Source organism: Fringilla coelebs (assembly GCF_963513975.1).
Source record: "Fringilla coelebs genome assembly, chromosome: 2".
NCBI classification, from domain to species: Eukaryota; Metazoa; Chordata; class Aves; order Passeriformes; family Fringillidae; genus Fringilla; species Fringilla coelebs.
In genome coordinates, this window is record NC_140029.1 from 105,067,893 (window position 1) to 105,093,806 (window position 25,914).

The 25,914-nt window shown below is 36.8% G+C and overlaps 1 protein-coding gene across 1 annotated transcript in view; it reads left to right on the top strand.

Moving 5' to 3' along the window:
• The window catches only part of TMPRSS15 (transmembrane serine protease 15), a gene marked incomplete at both ends in the record, with an annotated part of 130,215 nt that overhangs the window by 65,264 nt on the left and 39,037 nt on the right, over nt 1-25,914 (top strand). The window contains 5 exons of the mRNA XM_084201066.1: nt 16,009-16,076; nt 16,854-16,895; nt 19,103-19,245; nt 23,310-23,351; nt 24,058-24,099. Coding sequence (XP_084057192.1) covers nt 16,009-16,076; nt 16,854-16,895; nt 19,103-19,245; nt 23,310-23,351; nt 24,058-24,099 — 337 coding nt within the window. The remainder of the gene's footprint in view (nt 1-16,008; nt 16,077-16,853; nt 16,896-19,102; nt 19,246-23,309; nt 23,352-24,057; nt 24,100-25,914) is intronic.

A 25,914-nucleotide genomic window follows, 5' to 3' on the forward strand; every position in this document is an offset into this window, starting at 1 on the left:
TTGTTTTCTAACCTGGAAAAAGAAAACTATGCTTTATTTTTCTGAGTTAAAATAGGAATACTGTGCAGAGAATAAGATCCAACAATAAACACAGTAGCTGCCTCCTGATATTGAATATATTGTTTCCAAAAGAGTGGCTGACCAAGCAAGGAGTATGATTTTTATCACTATTGGTATGACTGTGAGTTTTGTTAATGCAGGGATTCATATCTTCTTGCAACTTTTCAGAATTAGCTAAGAGTTTCCTTCCCAGGAAGTTAACATTCCCCATTACCTAAATAGCGGTAAGTATTGGAAAAATCACCTTCACCTTTCTTTTTTTTCTCTTCTTTACCTTGTCATTTAGTGTCACCAAATGTGGCCAATGTGAAAGCTTCATATCATTGAAGTAGATGTAGTGGTTATCATATCTACTTAATTAATATTTATTTACTCCCTAAATTGCATCATTAGATTATGCAATATTCTTTTTATCTGTTGTACTGGGTCCAGCTGGAGTGGAGGTAGTTTTCTTCATAGCAGCCTCTATAACATCATGTTTTGTAACCATGTCTGAAACTCTCTCGTATTTTGGCTATGGCTGAGCAGTGCCCAGGCTTTCTCTGTTTCCCATTCTGACTCCCAGAGTGAGCAGGGTGGGATAAAGTCATGTCAGAGGGATACTCCATGCCATATAGCATCATGCTTAACAACGAAAAACACTGCAGCAACGCTGGCTTGTATTTTATTGAAGCTTTGGAATTCCTTGCCATGGTTTGGAAGTGGCGGGGTCAACTCAAGACCGATGGCACCTCTGCAGGAGTCACTGGCTGTGTGTTTGCCCCTGTCCAGCTGTACTGCAGATACAACTTTGATGTCAACTAAGCCACATTCAGGAAGGGAAATTTAGAGCACCTTTTCCCAGCTCCCTGCAGCCAGGCTCCAGCATTGCAGGCAAATGCGGTGCTCTGACACGTTTAGCAGACAGATTTCTAAATTTCTAGCAAAATTTTAGAGGTGAATGTGTTTCTCATTCTTCAGCAAGTCAGCATAAAATCATAGAATGTTAAAGGGTTGGAAGGGGCCTTAGAGACCATCTTGTTCCAAACTCCTACCATGGGCAGGGACATCTTCCACCAGACCAGGTCGCTCCAAGCCCTGTTCCAACCTGGCCTGGAACACTTCCAGGGATGGGGCAGCCACAGCTTCTCTGGGAAACCTGTGCCAGTGCCCCACCACCCTCTCAAGGAAGAATTTCTTCCTAATATCTAACCTAAATTTCCCCTCCTTTAATTTGTACCCATTTATCCTATCACTACAGGTCCTATTGAAATGTTCTTCAGCTTTCTGCTATATACTCACAGTTTCTTTCAAGAGCTTAAATAGTGCTTAACAGATACTTTCATCACTCTAATATGCAAAATTTCACCTTACTGTAGAGAACAGAAAACAATGAGTTTCTTTAATTTTTTTTTCCACATTATGTCATAGTTTAGTCTCTACATTGTGATGTTTTCAAAATACATTTCCTTGTCTCGTTTTTGTTTGATTTTTTTTTAAATTTTACCTTTTCTGATATTTCTGGTATGTTTTACCTGGATTGTATTTTTTTCTAGTTTTCTGGCATAGTCTTCCAACATGTTACCTCTTTAACTTTCATCTTACCAAATCTAAAACTTACTTTGAACAGAATATTTCCTAATTCTATGTATTTTAATTTTTTCTGTGATGAATGAGGATTTTAGTTATTAGAAATTGAGTGAAAAATTCAGCTTTTTTCCTTTATTTAAAAAATTGTTTGTCTTCATTTCTGTGATTTTTGAATGACCAAGTATATCTTGTTGACTTTCCCAAGGGTGGTGTAAGTGCTATCAACAACCTCACTTTCAAAAGTGTCATGTTTTTCATGTATTTACAGGAGATGGTTTAAAAATATTTTAAAACAAAAATATCTCTAAATATTTTAATTAGTTTCACATAATTCCTAGCCAATAGAGAACATATGAAATTATACAACAGGAAGAAATTATATTTATCATTCCATTATCCTTTTACTTCTCAAGTGTTTAGAATTTGTATAAATATTATCATTTATACAGTTGTACTATTCCACCATTTAATAAGCATTTTTCTAGCCTGCTTCCCCCTGAAAAATTCCCCTTTTTCTTTATATTTGACCGTTCATGTGTTCACATGTGACTGCGGCAAAAATCATTTTTTGTGGGAGATTATGCTGTTTTCAGTGCGGCGACATAATTTGACTTTATTTTTTATGACCTCCTTTTTCTTTTGGATAAACTTGATCTCAAAGAGAAAATCTCAGATAACCAGCAAAAACAAGTGTCACTGGGCGAGAGAAAGAAAATGCAGGATCTTAGTGTCCCCAAATGAAACTCTAAGTTCATGGAAGAAAATCAGACATGTGCTGCGGTGGAGGAAAAGATTTTACGTGAGAAATAAGAAAAAAAAGTTAAAATAAACTAGATTAAATTGTCATTTATGTTTGTTTAGAAGGAATCATCAATCATGATTATTCTTTCTTATTTCTGGAAAAGAAATAGAAGCTTAATATTTATCATAAAATATTTGGGACTCATTCAGCATTTACAGATTCTGAATGTTATATCTGTCTTGTTCTGTCAAGTTAAATCTCTAAAAACTTGTTAGACTTAAAAGTCCTTATTCCTTCAGAGCAGAGACTTTCAGGCCATTTTGTAGCAGACTATGCTAAAAGTTTTTGTTCCCAAGACAATAAGTCTAATAACTGTAAATATATGTGGAATTTTTTCAGATGGTAGTAACAGGAAAATTTTGCAATACAGTTGTACAGTAACAATGATTCCTAAGTGTATACCTTCAAGTCAATATGATCTTTCCATTTTAAATTCAATTTCAGTCTTTTGTGACTGAAACAGTTAAATTTTCCATTTATAATTTGAAAAATTGACAGAAGTATGAGAGAGGGAACTGCAGCCTTTTAGCAATAAAATTTCCAAATTGGTCCCACTTCTGTAATCTTTCATCAATTCTATATGTAAATGAAAATGAAAAAAAGCAGAGATCTCAAATCCATCTCCTGGGCTTGTACTTAACAAGACATATTTTTAAAGGTAAGTTGATTCAAAATGTGTTTTTTTCTGCAAAGTTGGGAGGAAATCGAGGGGTTTATAGGCAATATAATGTTTGCAGGGCTATGACTTTTCTATAGAAATAATTGATAGATATGTTAGCTGGAAATGCTAAAAATCTTATGTAATTGTATAGTGATAGATGAATACAAGCTAAAATGCAGATATATTTGCAAGCTTTTAAATTCTTTTTGTAGAATTGCACTGAATCATCCCATTCCTATTGACTGTCTCTTCCTTCCTACAAGGGAAAAAATATATGAAATCTGAAATACTGGTCCCTTCTATAAGGATTTTGTAAGCCCTGATTTTTGGAATCATTACATTTGATCTGTTTCTAATAAGCTTTATGCTTTTGCCATGTTTCAGACTAATTTAAAAGAGCAATTTTTTTCTCTTTTTGTTTTTGTTTCTTTGTTTCTGTTCCTCCAAACCATATGAAATCTGTCAGAGTTGATTTACACTGGGATGCAAACCCTTCCGCACAGACTAGCCCTGTGTCTCAATTATCCAGTTCTCATTGGTTTTTCAGTGGCAATTCCAATTTTTAAATGAAGAAAAACTGAAGCTGAAAGCTCATAATAGGAAAAAGCTATAAAATTTCAAATATCATTATTAGTATTGTCTGCTGTGTTTGATATTAGGTTTTTTCCCCAATTTAGATAGGCATTAAAAAAAGAAGTTGTTGATAGGTTCAGCAACAGAGAGTTATAAAGCATTTTTCCATTCAGTATCTTGGGAGCATTTAAAGAGTTTTGAAATAAAAAGCATTCTCTTTGTAGTACCTACAATGGGTAATGAGGAACAATTTGAACACAATGACCAAAATTTGGACTCCTGTTCAAAGAGGTGAGCCCAGTTATTTGAATCTTTGAGAAAGTAATTACATGCTTAGTTGCTTTCAAAATCCAACAGCATTTTCCTCATCTTTCTGTGCTACCTGTCAGCTACTGCTAAAACAATTATTGTGTTAAAAATAAAACTAAGAAACCAATTGTACTTAATTTTGTTTATTCATCATCTTGTCAAATGTCCAGTGTGAAAAGTTAATTTGGTGCAAGAAGCTAAATGGATTATCATAGAGGTGTGACCTGAATATCTCTTCACATGTGTCTAAAAAAATATAAATTACTTTTAGTGCAGTAGTTATTTAGAGGGTCACGTACAGAGCTTAAGAAAATAAGAATGAACAAATCATTTAGTGCTCTAACTTGAGATCTGTTTTACTTGGTTTGAGGAATCTTTTAAGGTGAAGTACAATAGTTTCCTTGTCATACCTTTCCTCCAAAACTCACACATAATTGCTGTCTTGCTGTTATGTTAGGTGTAAAGTGGGATTTTTCAAAGGATCTGCACTGATATAAATCTTTTTCAATTCAGGCTCAGCTTCTACCGAAAGCTGCACTACAAATTTCAAAAGGAAACGAGCAAGGCTGAGGCTGAATGTTTTTGGAAGGATGTGTAGATAATTTTTAACATCTAAAAAATGTCATGCAGTCAATATGCTTTGGAAAATGGGCATTTAGAGAGTAAGCTTATTCTTACACTTGACACAGTGAGCACTAGGTAAATGCTTATCAGTTCTGTTTTACAGCCTCTCTGGCCTCAGCTTTCACCTCATTTTGTGTGCTATTTGGGAGTGAGCTGCAAGGATTTCAGATTTACTTCTTATCTTCTCCCTTTATTTGGGTAATCTGTTTCTGACCCACATATCTGATTTTCCTTTGCCTGACACGGACAGCGAAAAAGTAACCACATGAGGTGGCAACAAAAGGTGTAATAATGGAGAAATTTGAGGATTTGTTTCTTATGGTCTGCCCTTCAGAATGTCAGACAGTTCAGTTACATCCATAACACAGATACACAGGAGGACAAATGCTTCATAAAACCCAATTGGATTTCACACATAGCTTTCCAAAATCATTCCAAAGGGTTATGGACAAGCTATCTTTGTGTTATTGATTGTATAAGTTAGCAATAGAGATAATTATTGCTCCTTAAGCATTTCTTACTTCTCCTGTTATGGAGATACCAATGGTTAGGGTTTTTCAGAGTCGTAAGAAAAGAGATCAGTTTAAATATCTGTTGGTCTAAAAGAGACAGATATTTAGCAAGAGGAACTAGAAATTTTAAAGTACTTAAATTTCAAAGAAACAGATGCTATTCTTATCTTTAATAGTTAAAATTTAGTGGTCTTTTAAGTACCAGCAGCAAGCCAATATGTAGAAAAGGTCATAGCAATGCTTATCAAGATCTGCAGTCAAGAGTGTTCACTGAACAGTTAAAATAGCACTCATGAAATACAGATCTTAATGTTTTAATTATTATTTGAACATGAATTTTCCCATTTTTCATATTTTTGAGACAAAAATCTCTGAATGTTCATCAAGAATAACAGTTTTTTAAGTATCATGGACAAATTTTGGAAAGACTGCTGCAAACTGCACAAAAGATGAAGATGCATTTTAATGACAGCAAACCTTGCCCTCAGATTTTTCCTCATGTTTTGCAGAGGTTATAGATATCCTGAAGTGGTTTACATAGGACAGATAGAAGTTAAACTAGCCCACATCTAAGTCCTTGTTTCAGACCTTTCCCTCTTCGGTGTTTTGTCGCCCTTTCACCTGTAAACAGAGATGAAGATTTTCTTTCAAACTTCTTTGGAAACAAATATATACTGACAAAGCCCTGTGATGTGTAGTACAGAAAATTTAGTTTGCATTTATTCCATCATTCTGAACAAAAGGCAAGGATGAAAGAGGAGAACCATTCTCCTGCCACTTGAATTTTCTTTTCAATGCTTCCATAATAGCCTACAAGGCACAAATCTTTATACACAGCAATGTCCCTGTGATTTGTTTTATTCATAGAAATTATTACATTGTGGGAAATTTACTGCTGTTTTCAGTGACTGCTTCACACTGGCATCAATTTACATCAGTTAATCAGAGAATTCAGAGAAGCAATAATGTTACTACTTCCTCTTGACCTTTGTCTTTTACCTGCCTATTTTGCTGCGCAGTGTTATCAGCTGAATTGACTCTGATTCTTTTTCTGGTGTGCCATATCTGTTCCTAACTCATCCCATTTATTTGTCACAGAGAACCTTGCATTGTACATGCTCTTTCCATTGCTCAGATGGTTCATGCTGTTTTCTTCTTGATTGCTACCGTCTTCACTTTATTCCCATGATCCACACCTTTTTTTTTCCTTATAATAAGGGGAAATATAAGGAAGTATGTGCATGTAATTGTTTAAACTCAGCTAAATAATTAAATGTGGTCTCTTAGTTTATTTTTTGAATGCAAGGCATAATGTTATTCTCATTTTATCTAATTTTAATATATTTAAAATTGGATATTTATGATGAGAGATTTATTCATGATATTTTGTCAGTGTAGAAGGATTTGATTGCCTCCAGAAGCAAATTCTTACCCTCACCACTGAGTCTCTAAAGTTAGGTGAAATTCTTCCTTTATTCTGTGCCTGTTGCTGGTTCTGTGATCACTTCTGCTGAAGTCAACTGGATTAATCACCGATTTCCTTTCTGGATACTTTAATTAGCTCACTTTTTATTATAAAACATTCAGAAACATGTTTCTCTGAGTCCAGCTTAAAATAATGTTCTTTGATTCTGTTTTGGAAAGTGCTGGGAAAAGGAAGTGAATGTTGAGATGCAGCTAACCAGTCAGACATGCCATGGACTGACCCAGAAAAGAGCCCCAGTGCTGTCCTGTGAGATCCTCCTGGATGTGCTGAAACAAGGAGAGTGTTTTGTTTGCTTTAAAAAGGCCTTCCTCCAAATTGAAGGAAAGGTGACATACTCCAGTTTTGCTTTCTGTGCATTTTTTTTCCCCAAGACAGTCTGATGAACTACTGCTCATGACAGCAGTGCCTTTTTAATTACTTTTCATAGATATAGATTTTTTTAACATGAAGACAGATTATTGGCCAGCAATTTGTTCAGATCTTTTAATTGAATAGTTCAGTTTAATCCATATATCTGGACACTTTTCAAGGGATGTATAAAATCCGTAAGGGATTTATACTTTTTTTCTTCCTTTTTGTTATGGTCTTACTGGAATTTAAACTATGAATGCACAAAACAATGTAGATATTTGCTCGTGTGATAGGAATCTAAAACTCCTCAGAACCTTTTGTCAGTTTCTATATGGTCTTCCACACAAAGTAAATGTAGTGGCTACTTCATCCATTACTGTATTATTTTGCACATTGCACATCCCCTCTGTTTAGTGATCACCCTTAGGAAACTTTTTAGGTGTGCATGTGAAAGTTCTTGGGCTGTGTCTCAGAGCAAACACTCACAGGACTTCCCCTTCCCACTACAGTAAATCTTCCAATGCCACCAGGCATCAACTCAGAGATTTCAATAATTGCTAGCTCAAAATACACTTAGACACAGGGTTTGGGGAATATTTAGGGACTGAAGGCAGATATCAGGTCCATTTCCCTTCTCTGTCTTCCCCACCTTTGACATATCACAGCTGAATGGAAGCCTACATAACCTAGACCTAAGGACACTTACACTTGTTCCATGGCCTTGAAAGCAGGTTGGGGTTCTTTCTGTTTGGTTTTGGAGAGCTTGGCATGGTCAAATGGCTGGATTTTTAATTATCATAAACTGTATGACTTCAGGAGGGAAATGGAGACTCTGTTCCTTCATATCTTGATTAAAATACAGGTATTCCCAAATTAGTTCAATACTTTTGTGTTTTACAGCATAGTTTTCCCACCACCTCTAGTCCAATTTAAATAAAATAATATTTCTCATTTCTGATATCTTTAATACTGCATGCACTTTTAAAATTTTTTGATCTTTTCTAAGAACCTCAGGATAAGAAATAGCATTCCAGAAAACAGAAGTTTCAGCAAGTCCTCCAAGCTGGGTTATTCTGGAAACAGGTGAAAAGAGAGTGAATACAAAGACTATGTATTCCTTTGCTCCCATGACTCCTCTGAGAGTTATGTCTTGCTGGGTCAAACATAAGAAGAAGATCTTTGAAGACAGAAGAGCACATTAGTGATATACATTATGTGACTTTGAGCCAGGTAACACTTAATAATGAATTACATAAAGAATTAAATATTTCTAATTAAAACATCTGATAATTTGTTTAGTAAATGAGGTCCATGTTTTTTCTCTCACATGAAGTTTCACAGTTGGATGATCACTACCACGGATCTTTTTCATCCTCTTTTTTTATTTTTTTTTTTTTTTTAAGAATGGTGTTTCTGCAATCCAGCTCTGGAGGAACATGGACCTGTTGGAGAACATCCAAAGAAGGGCCACCAAGGTGATCAGAGGGATGGAGCACCTCTCCTGTGAGGAAAGGCTGAGAGAACTGGCATTGTTCAGCCTGGAACAGAGAAGGCTTTGTGGAGACCTCATTGCAGCCTTCCAGTGCCTGAAGGGAGCCCACAGAAAAGATGGAGAGAGAGACTATTTGCTAGCACCTGGAGTGACAGGACAAGGGGAATGGCTTCACACTAAAATATGGTAGGTTTAGATTGGATATTAGGAAGGAATTCTTTGCTTTGGGGGTGCTGAGGCACAGGCACAGGTTGGATGGGGCTCTGAGCAACCTCCCTTCCTTCCTTCTAGTGGATGGTGACCCTGTCCATGGCAGGAAGGTTGGAATGGGATGATCTTTAAGTTCCCCTTCAACCCAGGCCAGTCTATGATTACTGAGAAGTTCTTATTCCATGTGATCTCCATTATAAACTTCTCCTTTTGCTCCAGTGGTGAAAATAGCTCATAGTCCATTTCTGTACCTTCACATCAATCTTTTGCTTTGGTTTTCCATCTCCCTCTCTGGAAGTCTGCACAGGGAAAGGGACAAACACTTTAGATATCTGCAAAGAGCTGTCAAAAGAAAGCAGATTTTCATTTCATTTTGATAGGTCAAGACAAGTCTGTGGGGGTGACAAAATGTTTTCCCACAGAGAGCTGGTTATTAATGTAATGTCAGGCTTTAAGTATGTTTGTGATAGTCTGGGTATTAGAGGAATTATCTGAGCACAACACCCCCTCTCTTCCTATGTCAGCAATCTTTTCATCCTGTGCTGGAGACTGATCAAGCAAGGAAAAGAAAGCAACCCAATAAAGCTAGAAAACCTGTGGAGTTGCAGACATGGATGCAGTATAAATGACCTAAATTGTGAATCTCTTTGATTTCTACCCTGTCAATGGCCTAATTCTTTAAAAATGACCTAACCTGATGTTTCCCTTGTATGGCTATAGTACTTTATAAAAACCTTGATTATCAAAATTAAGTTGTCATCTTTCTCTGGGTTTTATCAAGCTAATAGAACCTTTATATAATTTACAGCATTTTAAAATCATGTTGTATTATTTTTTCATCAAGTTCATTAGTCGTATCATAAAACTAGAGTTTAGAAAATAACATGCAACAGATTTTATTCGTTTTAACTGAGTAATCTCATTTATTTTTAATTTTGCATTATTTCCTTAGGTGATTAATTTCTTTGCTACAAGGTGTCCATGACATGTGAGTATTCACAATTTGCAGTAGATAGTAGTAAACTGTTAGCAACAATGGCTAATGCTCACTCTTTTCCTGAGTGGATCATACCATTTCACCAGTTTTGTCATGTAGCAAACCAACCAAATCCAACTTTCAAGAGTCCTATCAATTCACAAAAGGAATTAAAGTGAGAAACAAATTTTAGGATTATGCCAAAAATTTAAAAAAGAAATGCAACTAAGACTGCAGAAGAAGAATGAACAAGAAAATCATATGAGGAATAAAAGTAGAAGCAAATTAAGTCAATGTCTAGAGGGCAGTTTGCAGTCACAGGATGTGCTCGTCATTAAAAGGCATAGAAATGGCCTGGAATAAATTTCATAATGTTCAACCAAGGTCAACAAGTCCAAACTCCAGCATCTGAGGTGAAACAACCCAATGTCCCAGTACTGATTGAGCCTGACAAGCTGATAGGGATGTCTAATTGCTGCCTTCAGATATGTGAGGAATGATTTCAGAGAAGGCAAATGGACTCTTCTCAGAATTGCAAAGGGAAAGCCCAAGAGGCAGCAAACACAAATTGCAGCAGCTGATATTCCAATAACACACAGAGGGGAGAAGAAAATCACTATGCAGGGAGTCAATGCCTAGTGTTCATGGAGTCTTGCACCTTGGAAGTATGCAGGTCTTGCCTTGGCATGGCCCTGAACAGCCTGATCTGATTTCAGCTGTCTCAAGCAGGAGTGGGACCAGAGGTTTGTCATAGGTCCCTTTCAGCCTAAACCTCTTTGCTTCTGTAACTCCTGACTGCTGGCAAGCATTGGCACGCTGTTGAATTCTGCTCCCCTTCTACTGAAGGTTTGCAAATGAAAATGTGGGAACATGGGTTATTAAACTGTAAGAACTTATAACCAGCTCATACTAGTACAGACTATAATATTTTGCAAACAAATTAATCCAAGAACTCACTTTTAATTACTATTTGCTCAGTGTCCAAGGCTTGCCTATTAATTATAGCTACCATGGCCTTATTGCCAGATAAAATAGTTTAGCAAATGACTTCATTTGCAGGAGTCACAACTCCAGCTTGAGACTACCCATGCTAAGCTATGTCTTTGGCCAGACTGTAATCAACCTGTATGAACTGTAAGTGGCCACAGTTTTTACTCTTCTGGGCTAATCTCTTCACTATTAGAGCATGAATTCAGAATTTAAAATGCAGAGGCATCTTTGGGTAATAGTGTTTGCCTTTTATTAATGATATATAGCGTCAATGATACAAGCAGTGAAATTATGCAAAATATGACAAATTAATCCAAAGTCCATCAACACAAAACTCCTCAGTTTTGTGACAAAAAATATTTGAGTAGGAATAAGACAGGACTAAACTACTATTGCTTCAGGCAGCATGGACAATTGCAGTGATTTAACCTTGCCTGGCTGCCAGATGCCCACCCAGAAAATTCCTCAATGCCCTCCCCAACAGAGCAGGGCAAGAGTAATTTGTAGCCACCCTCAAGTGGTGCAGAGAGATGAAGACTGAGGGCTTGTGGTCAGTCCAGAACAGCTCTCTGTCACTTTCTCCTCTTCACATTCTTCCTCTACTCCCTGCAATGGCACAACTCTGCCAGGTGTGGGATAACCCAATATGTGTAGCTGAGCAAATGAATTAGTCAGAGACAACACCAATTTGTGTGATAGAGCCAGTGTTCAGAAAGACAGCGAAACTTAAACACCTTGAAGTGAAAGATATTAAAATTATTGCTGAGAAAGCACAAAAAGTTACACAGACACCACTGTGGCACAGTTCAGCAGAGCTTAGCACTGCAAACATGATCTGGTCATAAGCATGCATCTATTTCTACACACATTTATATTCATATATGTATGTGTCTGGGAGATACAATATATGCAAAAGCAATTCCTACTCTGTCCAGCATGATGACCCAGAGATGTAATCCATTTTGCAAGATACAGGCTCAGGTTTCTCTTGCTCTGTAAGGGAAGTATGATTAAGCTGCACTGAATTTTGTTTAAGAACTTTGGGTCTAAGTAAATCATTATTTCTTTTTAGTAAGGTGAAATATTACTATATTGCTTTCATTATGGTATGATATTACACTAAATTGAGGTTCCTGCTGTCAGACTGAGATTTTGATTGTTATTTAGTGCTTTATATCCTTTCAAATGGCAATTCTTTCAAATACCACAGTTCTCAAAGAGTGAACAGAGAACTGCTGTGTCATCCAAGAGTCTCATTTCAAGACTTTCTCATTTCCTCCCAATTTATATTATCTCCATTTCTGTCAGTTAACAGATAGGTGGAGCTTCTCTCTTCCAAAGATTGGCTCAGAAATTTCCCTTTCCTTTGACAGGCAGGAATATGGCTGGTGTGCTCAGATTCCCCACAAGGAAGAGTGTCATGCCACAAATCTGTGTTTAGCACTCTGGTTGAGAGTCAGAAACAGTAACTCCCAGGGCTCAAAACATAGAATCAGTATGGCTTTACTTTTCTGAAGATCAAAAGTTTTGACAGATTAAATTTATAACCAAATGGTTACACTGGCTACTACACTGCCTGTTTAATTTACTCTTGCTCTACTACAGCTGCAGCTCTCACCCTCCACTGTGCTTTAACTTTATCAAGGACTTGCATCCCATAGCACATTTATGCCTGGCAAGAAAATACAAAGCAAGCATGCATTTCATAATGTCTTCTCTGATTAGTTCTCTAGTTCTGTGGTCAAAGAACCATGTCTTACACAGATTAAATTTGTGCTGCTGAATTACTGTTCAGTGCTGAACATGTTGCTGAGCTATGGCACATTACTAAACAATTCATTTCCCAGCACTTCCTTTATAAATGAAATTACTTTTAAAGGAACTTCCTAAGCAGAATGAGGAAAGATACAGCTTTCACTGTTGTCCTCATAATTACCCTTGTGAAGAATTATCAAAAAAATCTGTATAGGCAATAAATTTGGCAGCAATATTTTATACTGTCACTTAAAAATATCAAATGACAAGAAATAGTGCAAATCCAGTGACCTACCTCAGATTTCTGTGAGTTTGCTCGTGTGTCATCTGAGACAAGTACCTTCAGTGCTTCCCCTCTGTGTGGATTTCTTTTCTTCCTATTTGCATATCCTGTGCATGATTATGACTGCTCAGAATGTTGTAAATACCTATGTCAGTGAAGTTTTATGATGTAATTCATTTACCAGCATCTCCTATAAATATCTGTTCGTGTGGATTATTGCTTACCTCGTCAGGCTGTGTCTTTTGTCAGTCCTTAATTCACAGAAGTTTTTGAGACAAAAATGAAGCTGAAAAAATCATCTGATGAGAAATATGTTTCTCTTAGTAGCTATGAGATTTTCTTTGCTTCTCTGCTTGCAATTTTTGTGTGTGTTTGTGTTGGACTTCTTGTACTTTCTTGGTTGTCAATCCAGGAGTTGGAACGAGGTAAGTAGCCAACTTTTAGCTACAGACCTTTAGGAATTCCTTGGAATTTGAAGACAGCGTTCTTACAATTGTAGTAGTACCTTTTTTTTTAATTTCATGCTATCTTTTTAATGCTGGGGGCAGGGGAAGTGGTGTTTTAGGGTTTATGTGTTTTCCTTCTCTGAAAAATGATGTGAACAAAATAGGGGGAAAAACCAAGCACTGGAATCATGCTCTGAAAGCATATAAAATAACTTTCATGGTTTAGGCTTTGGAAAAGATCCCTAAGATGCAATCCAAGCTATGAAGCTTGGGTTATTACACCATATTCATCAACTAGTGAAGCTAATATGGAAAACTGTGAAATTTTACCTTTTTCTCCATGTGTAAGTTTTGAATCACAATACAAATAATCCACTGAAAGACTAATAATCTCCTAGAGTTTGTGGGGCCCATGTCTTGGAATCTATTATTTTTTTTATTTAAAAAATATTTTTAAGTCATTTATTGGTATGAGAGAGCTCCTGCATCAGCCAGTTGCCTGCCCCAGGTAAGGTCACTCTTAGTCTTTATTCAGTGCTCAGAATGTGGTGGAAGAAGTTACTGATACTCAAAGCAAACTAAATTAAAATATCAATGTTTCATGATTTTCAAATGGAATTAAAATTCCATTAGGAATTAAGGGGCTAAGAAATCATGTGTATATAAGTTAAGTGGGAGGGCCACAACTGGAGGACTGCATCCAAAATATGTGAGGGATATGGAGCTACTAGAGAAAGTCTCAAAGTGATTTTTGTTGCTGAAGAAATATTCTGCTACATTGATGATTTTGCGGCTTTCATTAAAAGAAAACCCGTGCTATTTCATTCTGATGGGTAAATTTTCATGGAGACTAAACTTTCCATAAGACTTTTGTTAAAAAAATAAAAACAACCAACCAAAACCATTATGTCAGAATATCATGTTTGTTCTTTCAGTTGACAGTTTTTATTTCCAGATTTTAAAAACTGCACCAGCTCCCAACTTTCTTACCTTCTTACCAGGATGTTATCACACTCCAGTAAAATAAAAGGGTGTATTATTGAATCTAGAGACAGGCTTTTACTTAATGACTTTGCTTTTAGAATAAAAATACAAAAAATTTGTAAAAATAGGGTTATAAAATATTTTTAATTATCATTGATATATAATTTTAAAAGGTTCTTGCTGTTTAGAAATATTTTTTAGCATATTTGCAATTGTTTTAAAAACAAGCCTTCAAAGAAGCTCAAAGCAGGGTCTGCTATTAGTAGTTGATATTAAATTGGTGTCACTATGCTATGCCTTCCATAATAAACTGCTTTCATTGCAGTATTTATTGCTTATCTGCTGTTATGATTCAGTTATTAGATTTATTAGAAATTCCTCTGCCCAAATTAATGTGCAAATGAGACAGTATGCCAAAGTCAATAGTATGGGTTTTATCTAACAGTAAACAAGGGAGAGATAAGGGGAAGAAATAGAAAAGAGGGAATTGGGAGGGGAGAGTAAGGTGGAGACAGATTAAGTAGAAAATATCAACACTCCATGGATCCTGATGGCATCCTGTTGATCTTCTTGGTGGTGGGGGTTTCTTGAAAAACACAGAATCCAGTGGATTAATACATGTTTGGGCCAGGTGGGAATGCCCAGGTTCCTGTTAGGAGGTATCCTCAGGGAGGAGAGGACTTTGGTGGTCACAGCTTCTTTATGCAGTTTTGCCATAATGGGCAAAACTCCTTCATAACAACGTTTAAGCCATGAACTATAAAATTTCAGTCTCTGGCCTCTGCTTTTGTATTAAAACTTGCTTTGATGTTAATGCCTTCAAACACAACCTAAAATACCACTGTTACTGCAACCAGTAAGCAAAAGGCATTTCCTATCAATCAGCTTTGTTTCAGATATTTTCTGAGAATTTCCAGTGTGTTCCACAGTGAAGAAATATTTTTTTTTAATGTATGATGAATTCCTTTATGTATACCTCATGTTTTTTAGCATATTAAAATCAAGATTAAATTTGCAGCAATGACCAGTTTGTCTAATTTTTTTAATAAATTCTCCCAGAATTTCATGTACATATTGGTGAGAAAGGTCAGGTCAAAAATAGTTTAACTATTCTGACACTTGATGTTTCCAGTGCTGTCATTGAAACCAGCAGACATATATAAAAAAGGGCACAGCAAAAATACATAAAGTGTGAGGCAATAATTCATAATATTTTTTATGCATAACATAAAAAATACTCATAATTAAATATTTGCCTTCCCATTTATCTCTGTCCCTTGTGTTAGACATAACTGTGCATATCATTGTATCCTTTTTGCACTCACAGTGTTGCAGGAAAACAGCATCTAAAACAAAATTGAAAGTAATGAGAGCTAAGGGCAAATATTTCTATATAATTAAAACACCTTTTTTTCATTATCTAGCTGAAGCAGATGTGAATACTCATAGCTATATGGGAATATTAAAAATAGTCTCTGGTACATCTTTCACTTCAACCTTACAAGACAATTCCTCAGCTGACTTCAAAGTCCTTGCCTTTGATGTTGAAAAATTGGTAAGAACCTATCAGCTTGTGGTTTATTCAAGAGCATTTGTAGGTACATTAATTCCTTAACATTAACTGCTATTGGTGGTTTTTTTCTTTCCAAAAAAGTTATTTCAGGCCCTAAACCTGGTCAGAACCCAATATATTCCTTGTTTGAGAAAATCAGTGAATCATCAAAGAAATACCTTGCTTCTGAAGTCTAGAAAAAGTTATTTAGTACTGAAACCATGTTTATAGAATGAGAAACCATATTTATAGTATGTGTATGTTTTATTATTATTATTAATTTTATTATTTACATATTATTATATTAATAATAATATATTTTTTAAATTTTAAACATTATTGTATTGGTTCAAGATTTCTCTTTTTCATATAGGTGCAAAATATCTTTCAAGAAAGTGATCTGAAATACAATTTCAAAAGATGTGAAGTCTCCCAGTTCAAGTAGGTACAGCTTAATATAACTTTGAAAAGAAATGTCAAAATCCTTGCTTAGATATTTCTCTCAGAAGTATTTACCTTGATTATCAAGATGTCCTTGGCACCTCCTATGTTATGCCTCTCACATCTTACATCTTCCAATGTGCTCAGTTTGACACCAGTGTGTTTCCTTGGGCAAACTTCCTTCTCAAGCTGATGTGTGTCCCGGCCTTGACCAAACCAGAAAGGCTGAGCCCTAACACCCACTCAGAAAAATTCCGTATCTCAAAGAACTCCTGAAGTATTTTTTTGCCAAGCTGCTGTTTGCAGGGTTGCTGATCCTTGCCATCTAGAACAAATTTCAGGTTAGAGATCTCCTGGCATAAGCCTGGAGGCTCAGGCACTCATATGTCCCTATGGACACTGATCCACTTAATACACATTCCTTGGGGCACTTAACAAGTAAGGCTGGCATTTGACACCAGGAAAAGCTGCAGCCTCTGTGCCCTAAAGATTCTGTGAATCTGCTTCATTTAGTAAAGCTCATTTTCAATATTCTGGGGTGTTGGTTGTCCTACTGAAGGCCAGCTGTTATACAGCCAGGTCTGCGGTGTTAATTCCATCTGCACTATTCTCAATAAGGTCCTGATTCAGCAAAACCCGTGTAACACTGTCTCCCATTATTACACAATTCCAGGATGGGTTCCCATCCTGCTCAAAGCATTCTAATCTCAATGGGAGCCATGAGGTGTTGGTTGTGGTTTTTCTTTTTCTTTTTTATTGTTGCTTCTTTTTCTACAGGAAATCGGAAGATGACCATGACAGGTTGACATCAGAGACCAGGTAATTGCAAACAACAGTTTACTTAAAATATAGGCAAGAGACAAGGATACTAGTAATTTAGACAATTCTTCTGTGGACTGTGAATAGATTAAAAAAAAAGAAAAACCCAACATTTTTTAGAATTTAGATAAGGACCTCTAAAGAGGATGAAGCTCCAGGACATGTCTTTTCTCTTAAAACTTCCTTTAGGTTTAGATGAAAAAAAAGTGATAGTCCGTGGGACTCTTGATTTAGAAAGAAAAATGGAAGAGTGAGAAAGGTAAGAAACTATCTAGAAAGGAAAATATCTAGGCTTGTGCTGAGTTTTCTTATGTAAAACTGCTTGAACTGAGGTCTCATGTCACTACCAGTAACTCAAGTTTTAAATCAAGAGAAGCCTAATGACACACTGTGATAAGCAAGAACAAAACAGAGGGTAAAGGATTGACTCTAGCCGAACTGAAAAACCCTGGGAAATGAATGGTATGACTGGCTGTCTCATAGATGAACCCAGAAAATTAAAGTACACATTACATGACAACAGATCAATAGTTCTGTGCTACCACATGTTCTGCTGATATCAGTGTAAGTACATGAAGTTGATAAATATGTAGAGGAGATTAGTTTATTTGAATGACTGTCCTTGGGAAAAAAAAACCACAAACAAGATATTGGGATATTATCTGACCATGAATATCAGTAAGTAATGGGAAGCAGATTTACATTGCAGCAATCTTTTGATTGGAATGGTGAGGGCATAAACCTATCAGCTAGAAAGCAGAGTATGATCACTTTATGAAGAATTATATAACATAAAGGGAATGGACTTCACAGCAGCAGGAGTAGGCCACTTCCAAATGAAGGTAGATCCAGTCAGGAAATTTGATTTCTGCACAAAGAAAGGGACTGCTCTCATCAAAATCTGGGCATCAGAGATGGAGACATCTCTGAGCGGTTTGCTCAAGACTGCCTTTGCAAGTGCTGGGTTTTTAGTTTTCTCATCTGGTCCATTTAGATGCCTTTTAAGAGGAGACCAAAGAGCTGCCAAAGAACAGCTTATTTCTTTCTATCAACCAAAATGGGACTCTAGATATCTGCACTGTAAATAACTGTAACTCATCCCACCACTGTATCTTGACACAACAATCATAGAAATTGCAGAAAATCTGCTGGTTTTGAATGTTGGATCTTGTTTTTAATACAACAGTAAGGATCTGTCTTCACTTCTGCATCGAATAACTTTGTCTCAGACATCACTTTCTTTTCATTTAAAAAGTGTTTACCCTTTCAGGCAATCTGCTTGGCATTTCACCCTTGAAACGCTGCTGCTGCTGAGTCACAAGGAGAGTAATAAAAGCTTTTGTTTGCTCAGCATGGCCTAGAGGTTATCAGAAATATGCAAGAAGGAGAGCTTTTCTACATCTTGCAAACTACAAACTATGCTCAGCAAAACGGCAGGATTAATCACTCCTTACAAAGAGCACTACTGAGTCAGTTGCCAGTGGGTAGTTTAAGGGTAAAAAAGTTTACACCTAAATTTAAGTAAAGGAGAAACTGTTTCTCTTTGGCAAGTGTCATACTTCAACATTACCTTACTCTAGCTGCAAACATAAAACTTCATAATAGTGTCTAGAAAGGATGGAGAGAACAAACAGAAAATACTCTGGATAAAATTAATAGACTTTAAATGCAGTTTAACCACACTTTCTAAATATCTCTGTTTTCAGCCATCGTTGTTTCCTTGTGAGAATCCAGGCAATCACACAGCAGATCTGCAAAAATGCAGAATCCACAGATTTGCTTTGGAAAAGGGGTCACTTTGTATCATATTTTGCCATTTTGTACAATTTTCATAATGCTTCCAGGTTCACCTTCAATATTTTAGGGCTAAAACTAATAGACCTGTTGAACAACAGTTGAGCTACTTCTTTAGTTTTTCCTCAAATTCAGCTCCATTGCAGCAATTGAAATGAATGTTACCTTGGGTTTTTTTCTGACAGTGAGAGTAAGAGTAGATAAAGAAAAACAAAGTTCCTCCAAGATTCAATCTGACCTGATGATTAAGAGAGGTTTCTTTATGTCATCTTTGCCAGTCAATATTTAAAAAACAATCTGCCTTTGCCAATGGAACCAGTGTTGGAAAGAAATACTGTCTAGATGATGTCATATAGCAGATTTTTTGTCATCAGCTGAAATAACCAATTCATTTCTCTGTTTTGTATTACTAGTGTGGTGGTGATCCTCACCCTTTATTTTACCCAGATGGTAAAAGTTGAGAAAATAAAAAATGAGCTGGTTTTGGGTGTCATTGCAAATAACCCTAATCCTACCAAGGCTTTGAAAATTGATGCGAACAGCATAGAAATCACAGGTAATATTAGTAAGATTTTGGTTTGAGGGGGTTTTTTGTTTGTTTGTCTTGGGTTTTGTTTGTTTTGGGTTTTGTTTGTTTGTTTTTTGTCTTTAATTTTAAAAATCCTTCAGAACTACAGGTAGCAGGAATGAAAGCTTTTGCTCCCAGACAGCAATTGGATTCTTACTTTTTCTCTAGGGCGCCCTCTTCCCCCATTACATAACTTTCAGTAGCAGCTTAAAGAATTTACAACCTTTTCTACTAGAAAGTATGAGCCAGCCCTGTGTATATTCCCTAAGGATGGAGCAAAGGGCAAGGCAGCAGTTTCCCAGTGAAAACCACTCAATTTCACCTCTTATGAAGCACAATATTTGTAATTTTTAGCCCTCCAATTAAAGCAATTAAGCCCCAACCATGTTGTTTCATAAGTAAATACAGTTACAATTTTGTTCTGCTAAAGAATAAGAGAAGGGCTCAGAGCTGCAGTGAGGAATGACTCATTTACTGAAAAATATGAAATATGTCCTGTGGAAAAAAATACTGATTTTAGAGCAGTGTACCCAGGGAGCAGGCTCCTTATTCCTGTAGAGCCTGGGTAAATGTAAGTTGGGGGGGTGGAAAGGAACAAGGCTAGGCAGCTTTAAATTCGGTAAATATACAGCTATATTATGTAAGTACTAGAAAATATTCAAAGCCTAAATTGAAGCCCTTCAAGATCAATTGGAATTATTTTTTTTTACCTGAATAAACCTTCAAAACAGCCCTTCACTGAGGATGAGGTTAAAAAACAATCTGAATTCTCTGAAGCAGAAGTTGATAAGCTGACATTTGAAGACCTGCTGGAGTTACTATTATGTAAAAACTGAGGAGTGGCAATCTGCTGTGCCACGTCTCTTAATCTATACTAAAAGCTGCATTTTTTTTTTCCTAAGTACTTCAAGTATTCAAAGGCTAAATTCAGAGTCTGGGCCTATTTAGTTCTCTTTACTGCTTGTTTATTACAAATTACCACACAACACTGTGGAAATTGATTGCTCATTATACTTCAGAAATGCCACCAAAAAAATAATTAAGAGCCTCTTAAAACATTCATCCACTGATGAACTTTGAAGTAGTCAAACTTTTACTACTGTGCATCATTAAAATGCCTCTTTTCTCATGAGCAATCACCTGTCTATTCTACCAGAAATGCTTCAATAAAATAACTGTAACGAATTAACAATAGCAATCATATGTGGTACTTTTGAATCATGTATATCAATATGTTCTGCTAGAGACATTCCTATTTCAGAGAGGGAGAGAGGTGTCACACAGGCACAACTTGCTTGAAGTGAGTTTTCACAGTGACTAAAAGCAACTTTCTTTCTTGTAAACTATCCCAGGTCAATTTTACCTCATTCATCTCTTCTAAACACTGTTCTCTAAGTCACAGGGGCTCTGCAAATCTGTATAGAATAAAAAACCTCAAGAGAGATTTCCCAGGTGAAGACATTCTGTGTGCGATACAATCAATAGGGATTGAGGGTTGAAAGGGACTGCAGTGGCTTTGAAACTTCAAAACCTCACCTCATTTTTGGGATCTTTCTTCCTTGGGAAGATCATGGAGTTTGAGAAAAGATTGGGAACAGGATGAGGCAAAAGGAGGGAAGCAGGACGCTGATTCAGTGAGGAGTAGTCACAGCTGATTTCTTTTTAATCTTTATTTCTGTCATCTAAAACTAGACACTGTGCTGTAAAAGAAGTTTATCATGAATTTCCTTTCTTCCAGTAGCTGCAGAAAATCCTACTACAACAACGCCTTTAACCTCGCCAGGTCAGTATCTTTCTCAAAGCAAACACTAATTTTTGTTACCAACACAAGATGAAGGAAAACAAGAATTGCTGTTCAGCTCACATAACTTAGTAAAGCTGCAGCTGGGGTTTGACTGCCAGGGTCCATTTAGTGATAATTAACTGCTTTCACCATTTCTGACTATTTCAGAAAACTGTGAGTGATCTGTAGTCTGTACAAAATCTGTAGGAGCTTAATTAGAGTATCAAACCAAATGTTGAGTCTACATTAACCAGCTGAGCTGCAAGCTGAAGGTTTTGCAGATTTAGGGAGGTAGATCAGGCTGGGGAGTCCTGCTCTGATGTTGTGGTTATTGATTTACTAAGCAATGTTGACAGATTTTCCTTCCACTATCCCTGGAAGTTTTGCGGTGATAAGACGTGAAGCAGACAAACTTAGTCCCACAAACCTGCCAAAAGTCAGCCAGAGAGATAAACAACACAGTAAGTGCTTGATAGCACTAGGTGCAGGTAGTCACATACAAACTGCATTCCAGTTATCACACACAAATTCTCCAGGGCACAGGGTACGAGACCAGAAGCTCAACAACTGACCCTGTAAATATAGGAGACAAGTACTTATTGATATTCTAATTACAGCCATAGCAGTGAAAGGGTTACTGTTAGTCTGGCTACAGGCCTAACAACGTGTATAGTCCAAAGTGTGCAAGTGCTGTGTCAATTCCCAAAGATACAGTTTAAACTGCTAGCATTCTGTTTTTTCCCTATCTGTCCCTTCCTCTGGAACGCTGTCCTAATGCTCCCATCATAAGTTCATAAGTTCAATGTCGCTAATCATCCTCCAGAAAATGTTGGAGATGGGGGAGGTTCCTAAGCAAAGGGGAAGGGAGTCGGGAATTGTCAGCACCCAAGATTGGAATGCCAACCATAATTCTTCTCCCTTGGGTCTGCTTGAGGTCATTTTTATATTTTTGTTAATATTGTCTAGTTCCTAATGTTTCAGTTGAAATGTCACTAAATACCCACATTTTACCATACCAGGTACATTTACACCTGCTGGATGCAGGGTTATGGCTCTGCTGACCCTAAAAACATCTTTTGCCATCTCAACCTGTTACTTTAGTCATATTTTCTAGTAATTCTGCTTATATCATCGCTGCTTCTATCACTGTCCTGTGCTTTCCTTTACGGATTTTGCTGTCAACTTGTGCATGCAATATTTGGGTACATCTGTAGTAACCACAATTTTTCAACAGTTTTCAAGATGTAGCTCCCTGATAACTGTTTTCTTAGAATTGTTTTCTCCTGCATGCATCTATGTTTTATGTCTTGGAACATTTAATTCCTTCTAAAATGGTTATCCTGTAGTAAGTGTATAGACAAATACGTTGGTATAAATATATATATGTGTGTGTATCTCTTTGAAAACCTGTGATAGTATGAATTAAGCTTTTTTTCTCTGCAGTAGCTGTGAGAACAGTCCATCTATTCACTGCTCTTCTCTCTCTCTGCCAAAGAAACTAAACTTGTGTCCCTAAACTAAATTTGTGTCCCTAAATTTGTAGACACAGAATGCGCCATAACCAGAATGGCCCAGTTCAGCTTAATAGGATTTGCTAAATAAGCATGTTTTGATCAAAAATTGGTGGGAAATCCTCCTGCAAGTTTGTGCACTAGGTCTGGGAGAGCAGGAATACCTAACAAAAGTTGGTGATGGTCAGTGGTCAGCAGCTTCTGCCCACAAAACTGATGGGTGACAAACTATAGAGAAATCCTTACTGCATCTTCCACTTTATTCCTTCAGGCCCCTCATCCCATAAAGTGAGGTACAGGATCCAGTACCTGCAGTGACCTGGGGATTGTTTTCAGTCAAAGACATCAACATCCTACTCACATATTTGAGTCTTAATTTAGAAAGTAGAAATAGTAAAGCAAATTCAGAGAGGAAAATAAAAAAGACTGTTTGGGAGCTGGAAGTGCCAGGTGCATTCTCAATTAAGTAGAACTTCTGTTGGAGCAATCAAAAATACACATTATTTTTTTCCAGAATATTTTGCAGTTTACAATCACTAATACCAATCTGCTTATTTACCCAGGCGTTTGTTCATGTGTAAATATGTACACTCACAGTATATTTATATATATATACACACACCTGTATGTAAGTAGACAAACACTAGATAGGTTTGAGGTTCCTAATTTATTTGTAGAGCAATTTTATTTGTCAGAAAATGTCCATTTACCTTTTAGTACTAATGTTGAAGTTGGCATAACTTTTCTTGTTTCAACAGATCCCACGAGTTTAATTACGAGTTCCCTGACACCAACTTCAGGTCAGAACTTTTACAGGGGAAGACAAGAAAGAATTGCTCCTATTTTAGTGGGGGGAAGATGGAAGGAGGAGAGAAATCTTTTGAAGTTATTGAAACACTTGAGTTTCACATGTTTTTTTCTTATGTTTATTGTGACACTTGAGCTTTAGGACAAACCCACTCAAGCTGGCACTACCATATCATTACCTGGAGTGTGTGGGGAGCTTTTTTTGCTTTGTTTTTCTTTAATATCTGCAATAATGCAGCTATAAAAGCAAATTGGCTGCTGCTTAATTCTGCCCAAGCAACCACAGAGGTGCTCCCAGAGAGCAAGAAGCAGAACTCTAACCTTGGGTTGTGTTTGTCCAGGTTCAGGACAGCTCCCCACAAGCAAGCCCTCAACAACAGTGGGTGAGTAACTCTGTGTGTGTGTGTGGAGGAGCAGGGAGGGGGCAAGGGGTAGAGTTCTAACTTTGGGTTGTGTTTGTCCAGGTTCAGGACAAATCACCACAAGTGAGCCTTCAACAACAGTGGGTGAGTAAATCTGTGTGTGGAGGAGCAGGGAGGGAGCAAGGAGTGGAGTTCTAACCTTGGGTTGTTTGTCCAGGTTCAGGACAAATCACCACAAGCAAGCCCTCGACAACTGTGGGTGAGTAACTCTGTGTGTGTGGAGGAGCAGGGAAGGGAGCAAGAAGCAGAACTCTAACCTTGGGTTGTGTTTGTCCAGGTTCAGGACAAATCACCACAAGCAAACCTTCAACAACAGTGGGTGAGTAACTCTGTGTGCGTGGAGGAGCAGGGAGGTTCCACAGAGCAATCTGAGACTGCAAAATTGCACTGCTCATGTGCAGCCTCTCCTCACAGCGTTCAATCCTTGTATTCCATTCCTAAAAATTCAGGTTTACCTTAGGCCAAGGAGACCTCTTCAAGGACAAGGGACTTCTGAGACTGTGCATGCTACAAAAATGCTACATGTGTTATGCATGTTGTTGCCCACATTGACACTAATACTAGCTGCTCTTTTTTTTACAATTCATATATTTTTTTTTTACTTTATGAGGAAAATAAAATAAGCAAGCTGATAGCAAAGTATGACTTCCAATGGAAACAGAGTTGAAGATGTTTGAGTCTTTGAAAACATTCTCCAGCCCTCTTATATGGTGAAATATATATGATTTCTACAAGCAATTCAATGTTTTCAAGTCTTATGTGTTTACTGCCCTAATTTAATTGAATATAACACTTACAACGCAATTTAGGGTCATTTGCCATTTAAAAGAGAAGTCAGAATGTTTAAGCAGGAAAAGTTGATTTCTTTCAATCCAGGAGGTGGCAGTGCTGTTTAGTTTTCTGAGTAGAATAAGCCGAGAATTGATCACGTTGTGTGTAAACAGTGATTCCTTGCCTGATGGGCTTGGGCAAAATCTCTTCCTGGGTTATTGGTTGGAATTTTTGCCCTGGGTCTAGAACGCACAGTTTTGTCTCTGCTCATCTGTGGAAATTCATTCACTGGCCCTGTGTCACCTCCAACACTTTACTGGAGTATGTTTGTTCGATTTTAATTTCCAGTTGGACGCAAAATGGTAAATCTTGTGGCTTTGTAACATTTGCATTGCCAACACTGAGGGTGTTTAGTAAAGCACTTTGAAGTGCTACAATACATCCACACCAACGTCAGTCTGGGACACACAGCACAATATCATACTTAATCTGATTACAGAACTAACAGCTCTGTTGAAAAAAACATGAAAAAGATGAAATTTTACAGATTACTATTTTTCCTTCTTGCATCAGAAATGTTGACCTTTTTCTGTAAGCATTTATTGAAGTAGAGACAATGAACTGTGGGAATAGTTCTATAGAATTTAATGCAATTTTAACAAGTTTCAAATCAGTAGTTCTCCAAAGCTTAGTTTAGCTGCATGTTTCTGTTCACTTTAATAGGACCTACTTCAATTCTAAAGATAACTAAAACCAAAACTCTCTAAAGACTAATAAGAGTTTGTTTGCAGTAGAGGAACATTTATGATCTAGGAAAAGGTTATTAGTAAGATCTACAATTTGAAGGATCTGCCTACGTATTCTTCTAACAGAAATTTGCTCTTAACTTAAACATTTAATTTATAAATCTGAAAATAATATGGTTTCTGATAATTGTGGTGTTTAAGAATCTAAAGGCTGTTTTTTGTTAGGATAAGCTGGTTAAAAAATCAGATTTCTTAGCATGAAGAGGTGCAACAGTGTGATGTGTTAAAGCTGAAGAACTCAATCAACTTCTATTTACCTAAACCCAGAGATTATTCACTGTTATTTAAACCAAAGTACAATTTTCTCACATTATTTGAACATAAGAAATTGGAAAATGTCATTTATTACATTGCATAAAGTAGTTTATTTGTGTAAGGAAAAAAAAAATGGAATTCACGGACATTTTCTTCCAGCCTTGCTTCAAGCTTGGCTTCAAAACATATTTCACTTCTGAGAACTCTCTCCATTCTGTGCCAAATTTATCTTTTTAGTATGTGATATTTCATTCCAGACTTCTAAAAATGCAGTTTTGCAAAACACAATAGAGCGGTTGATT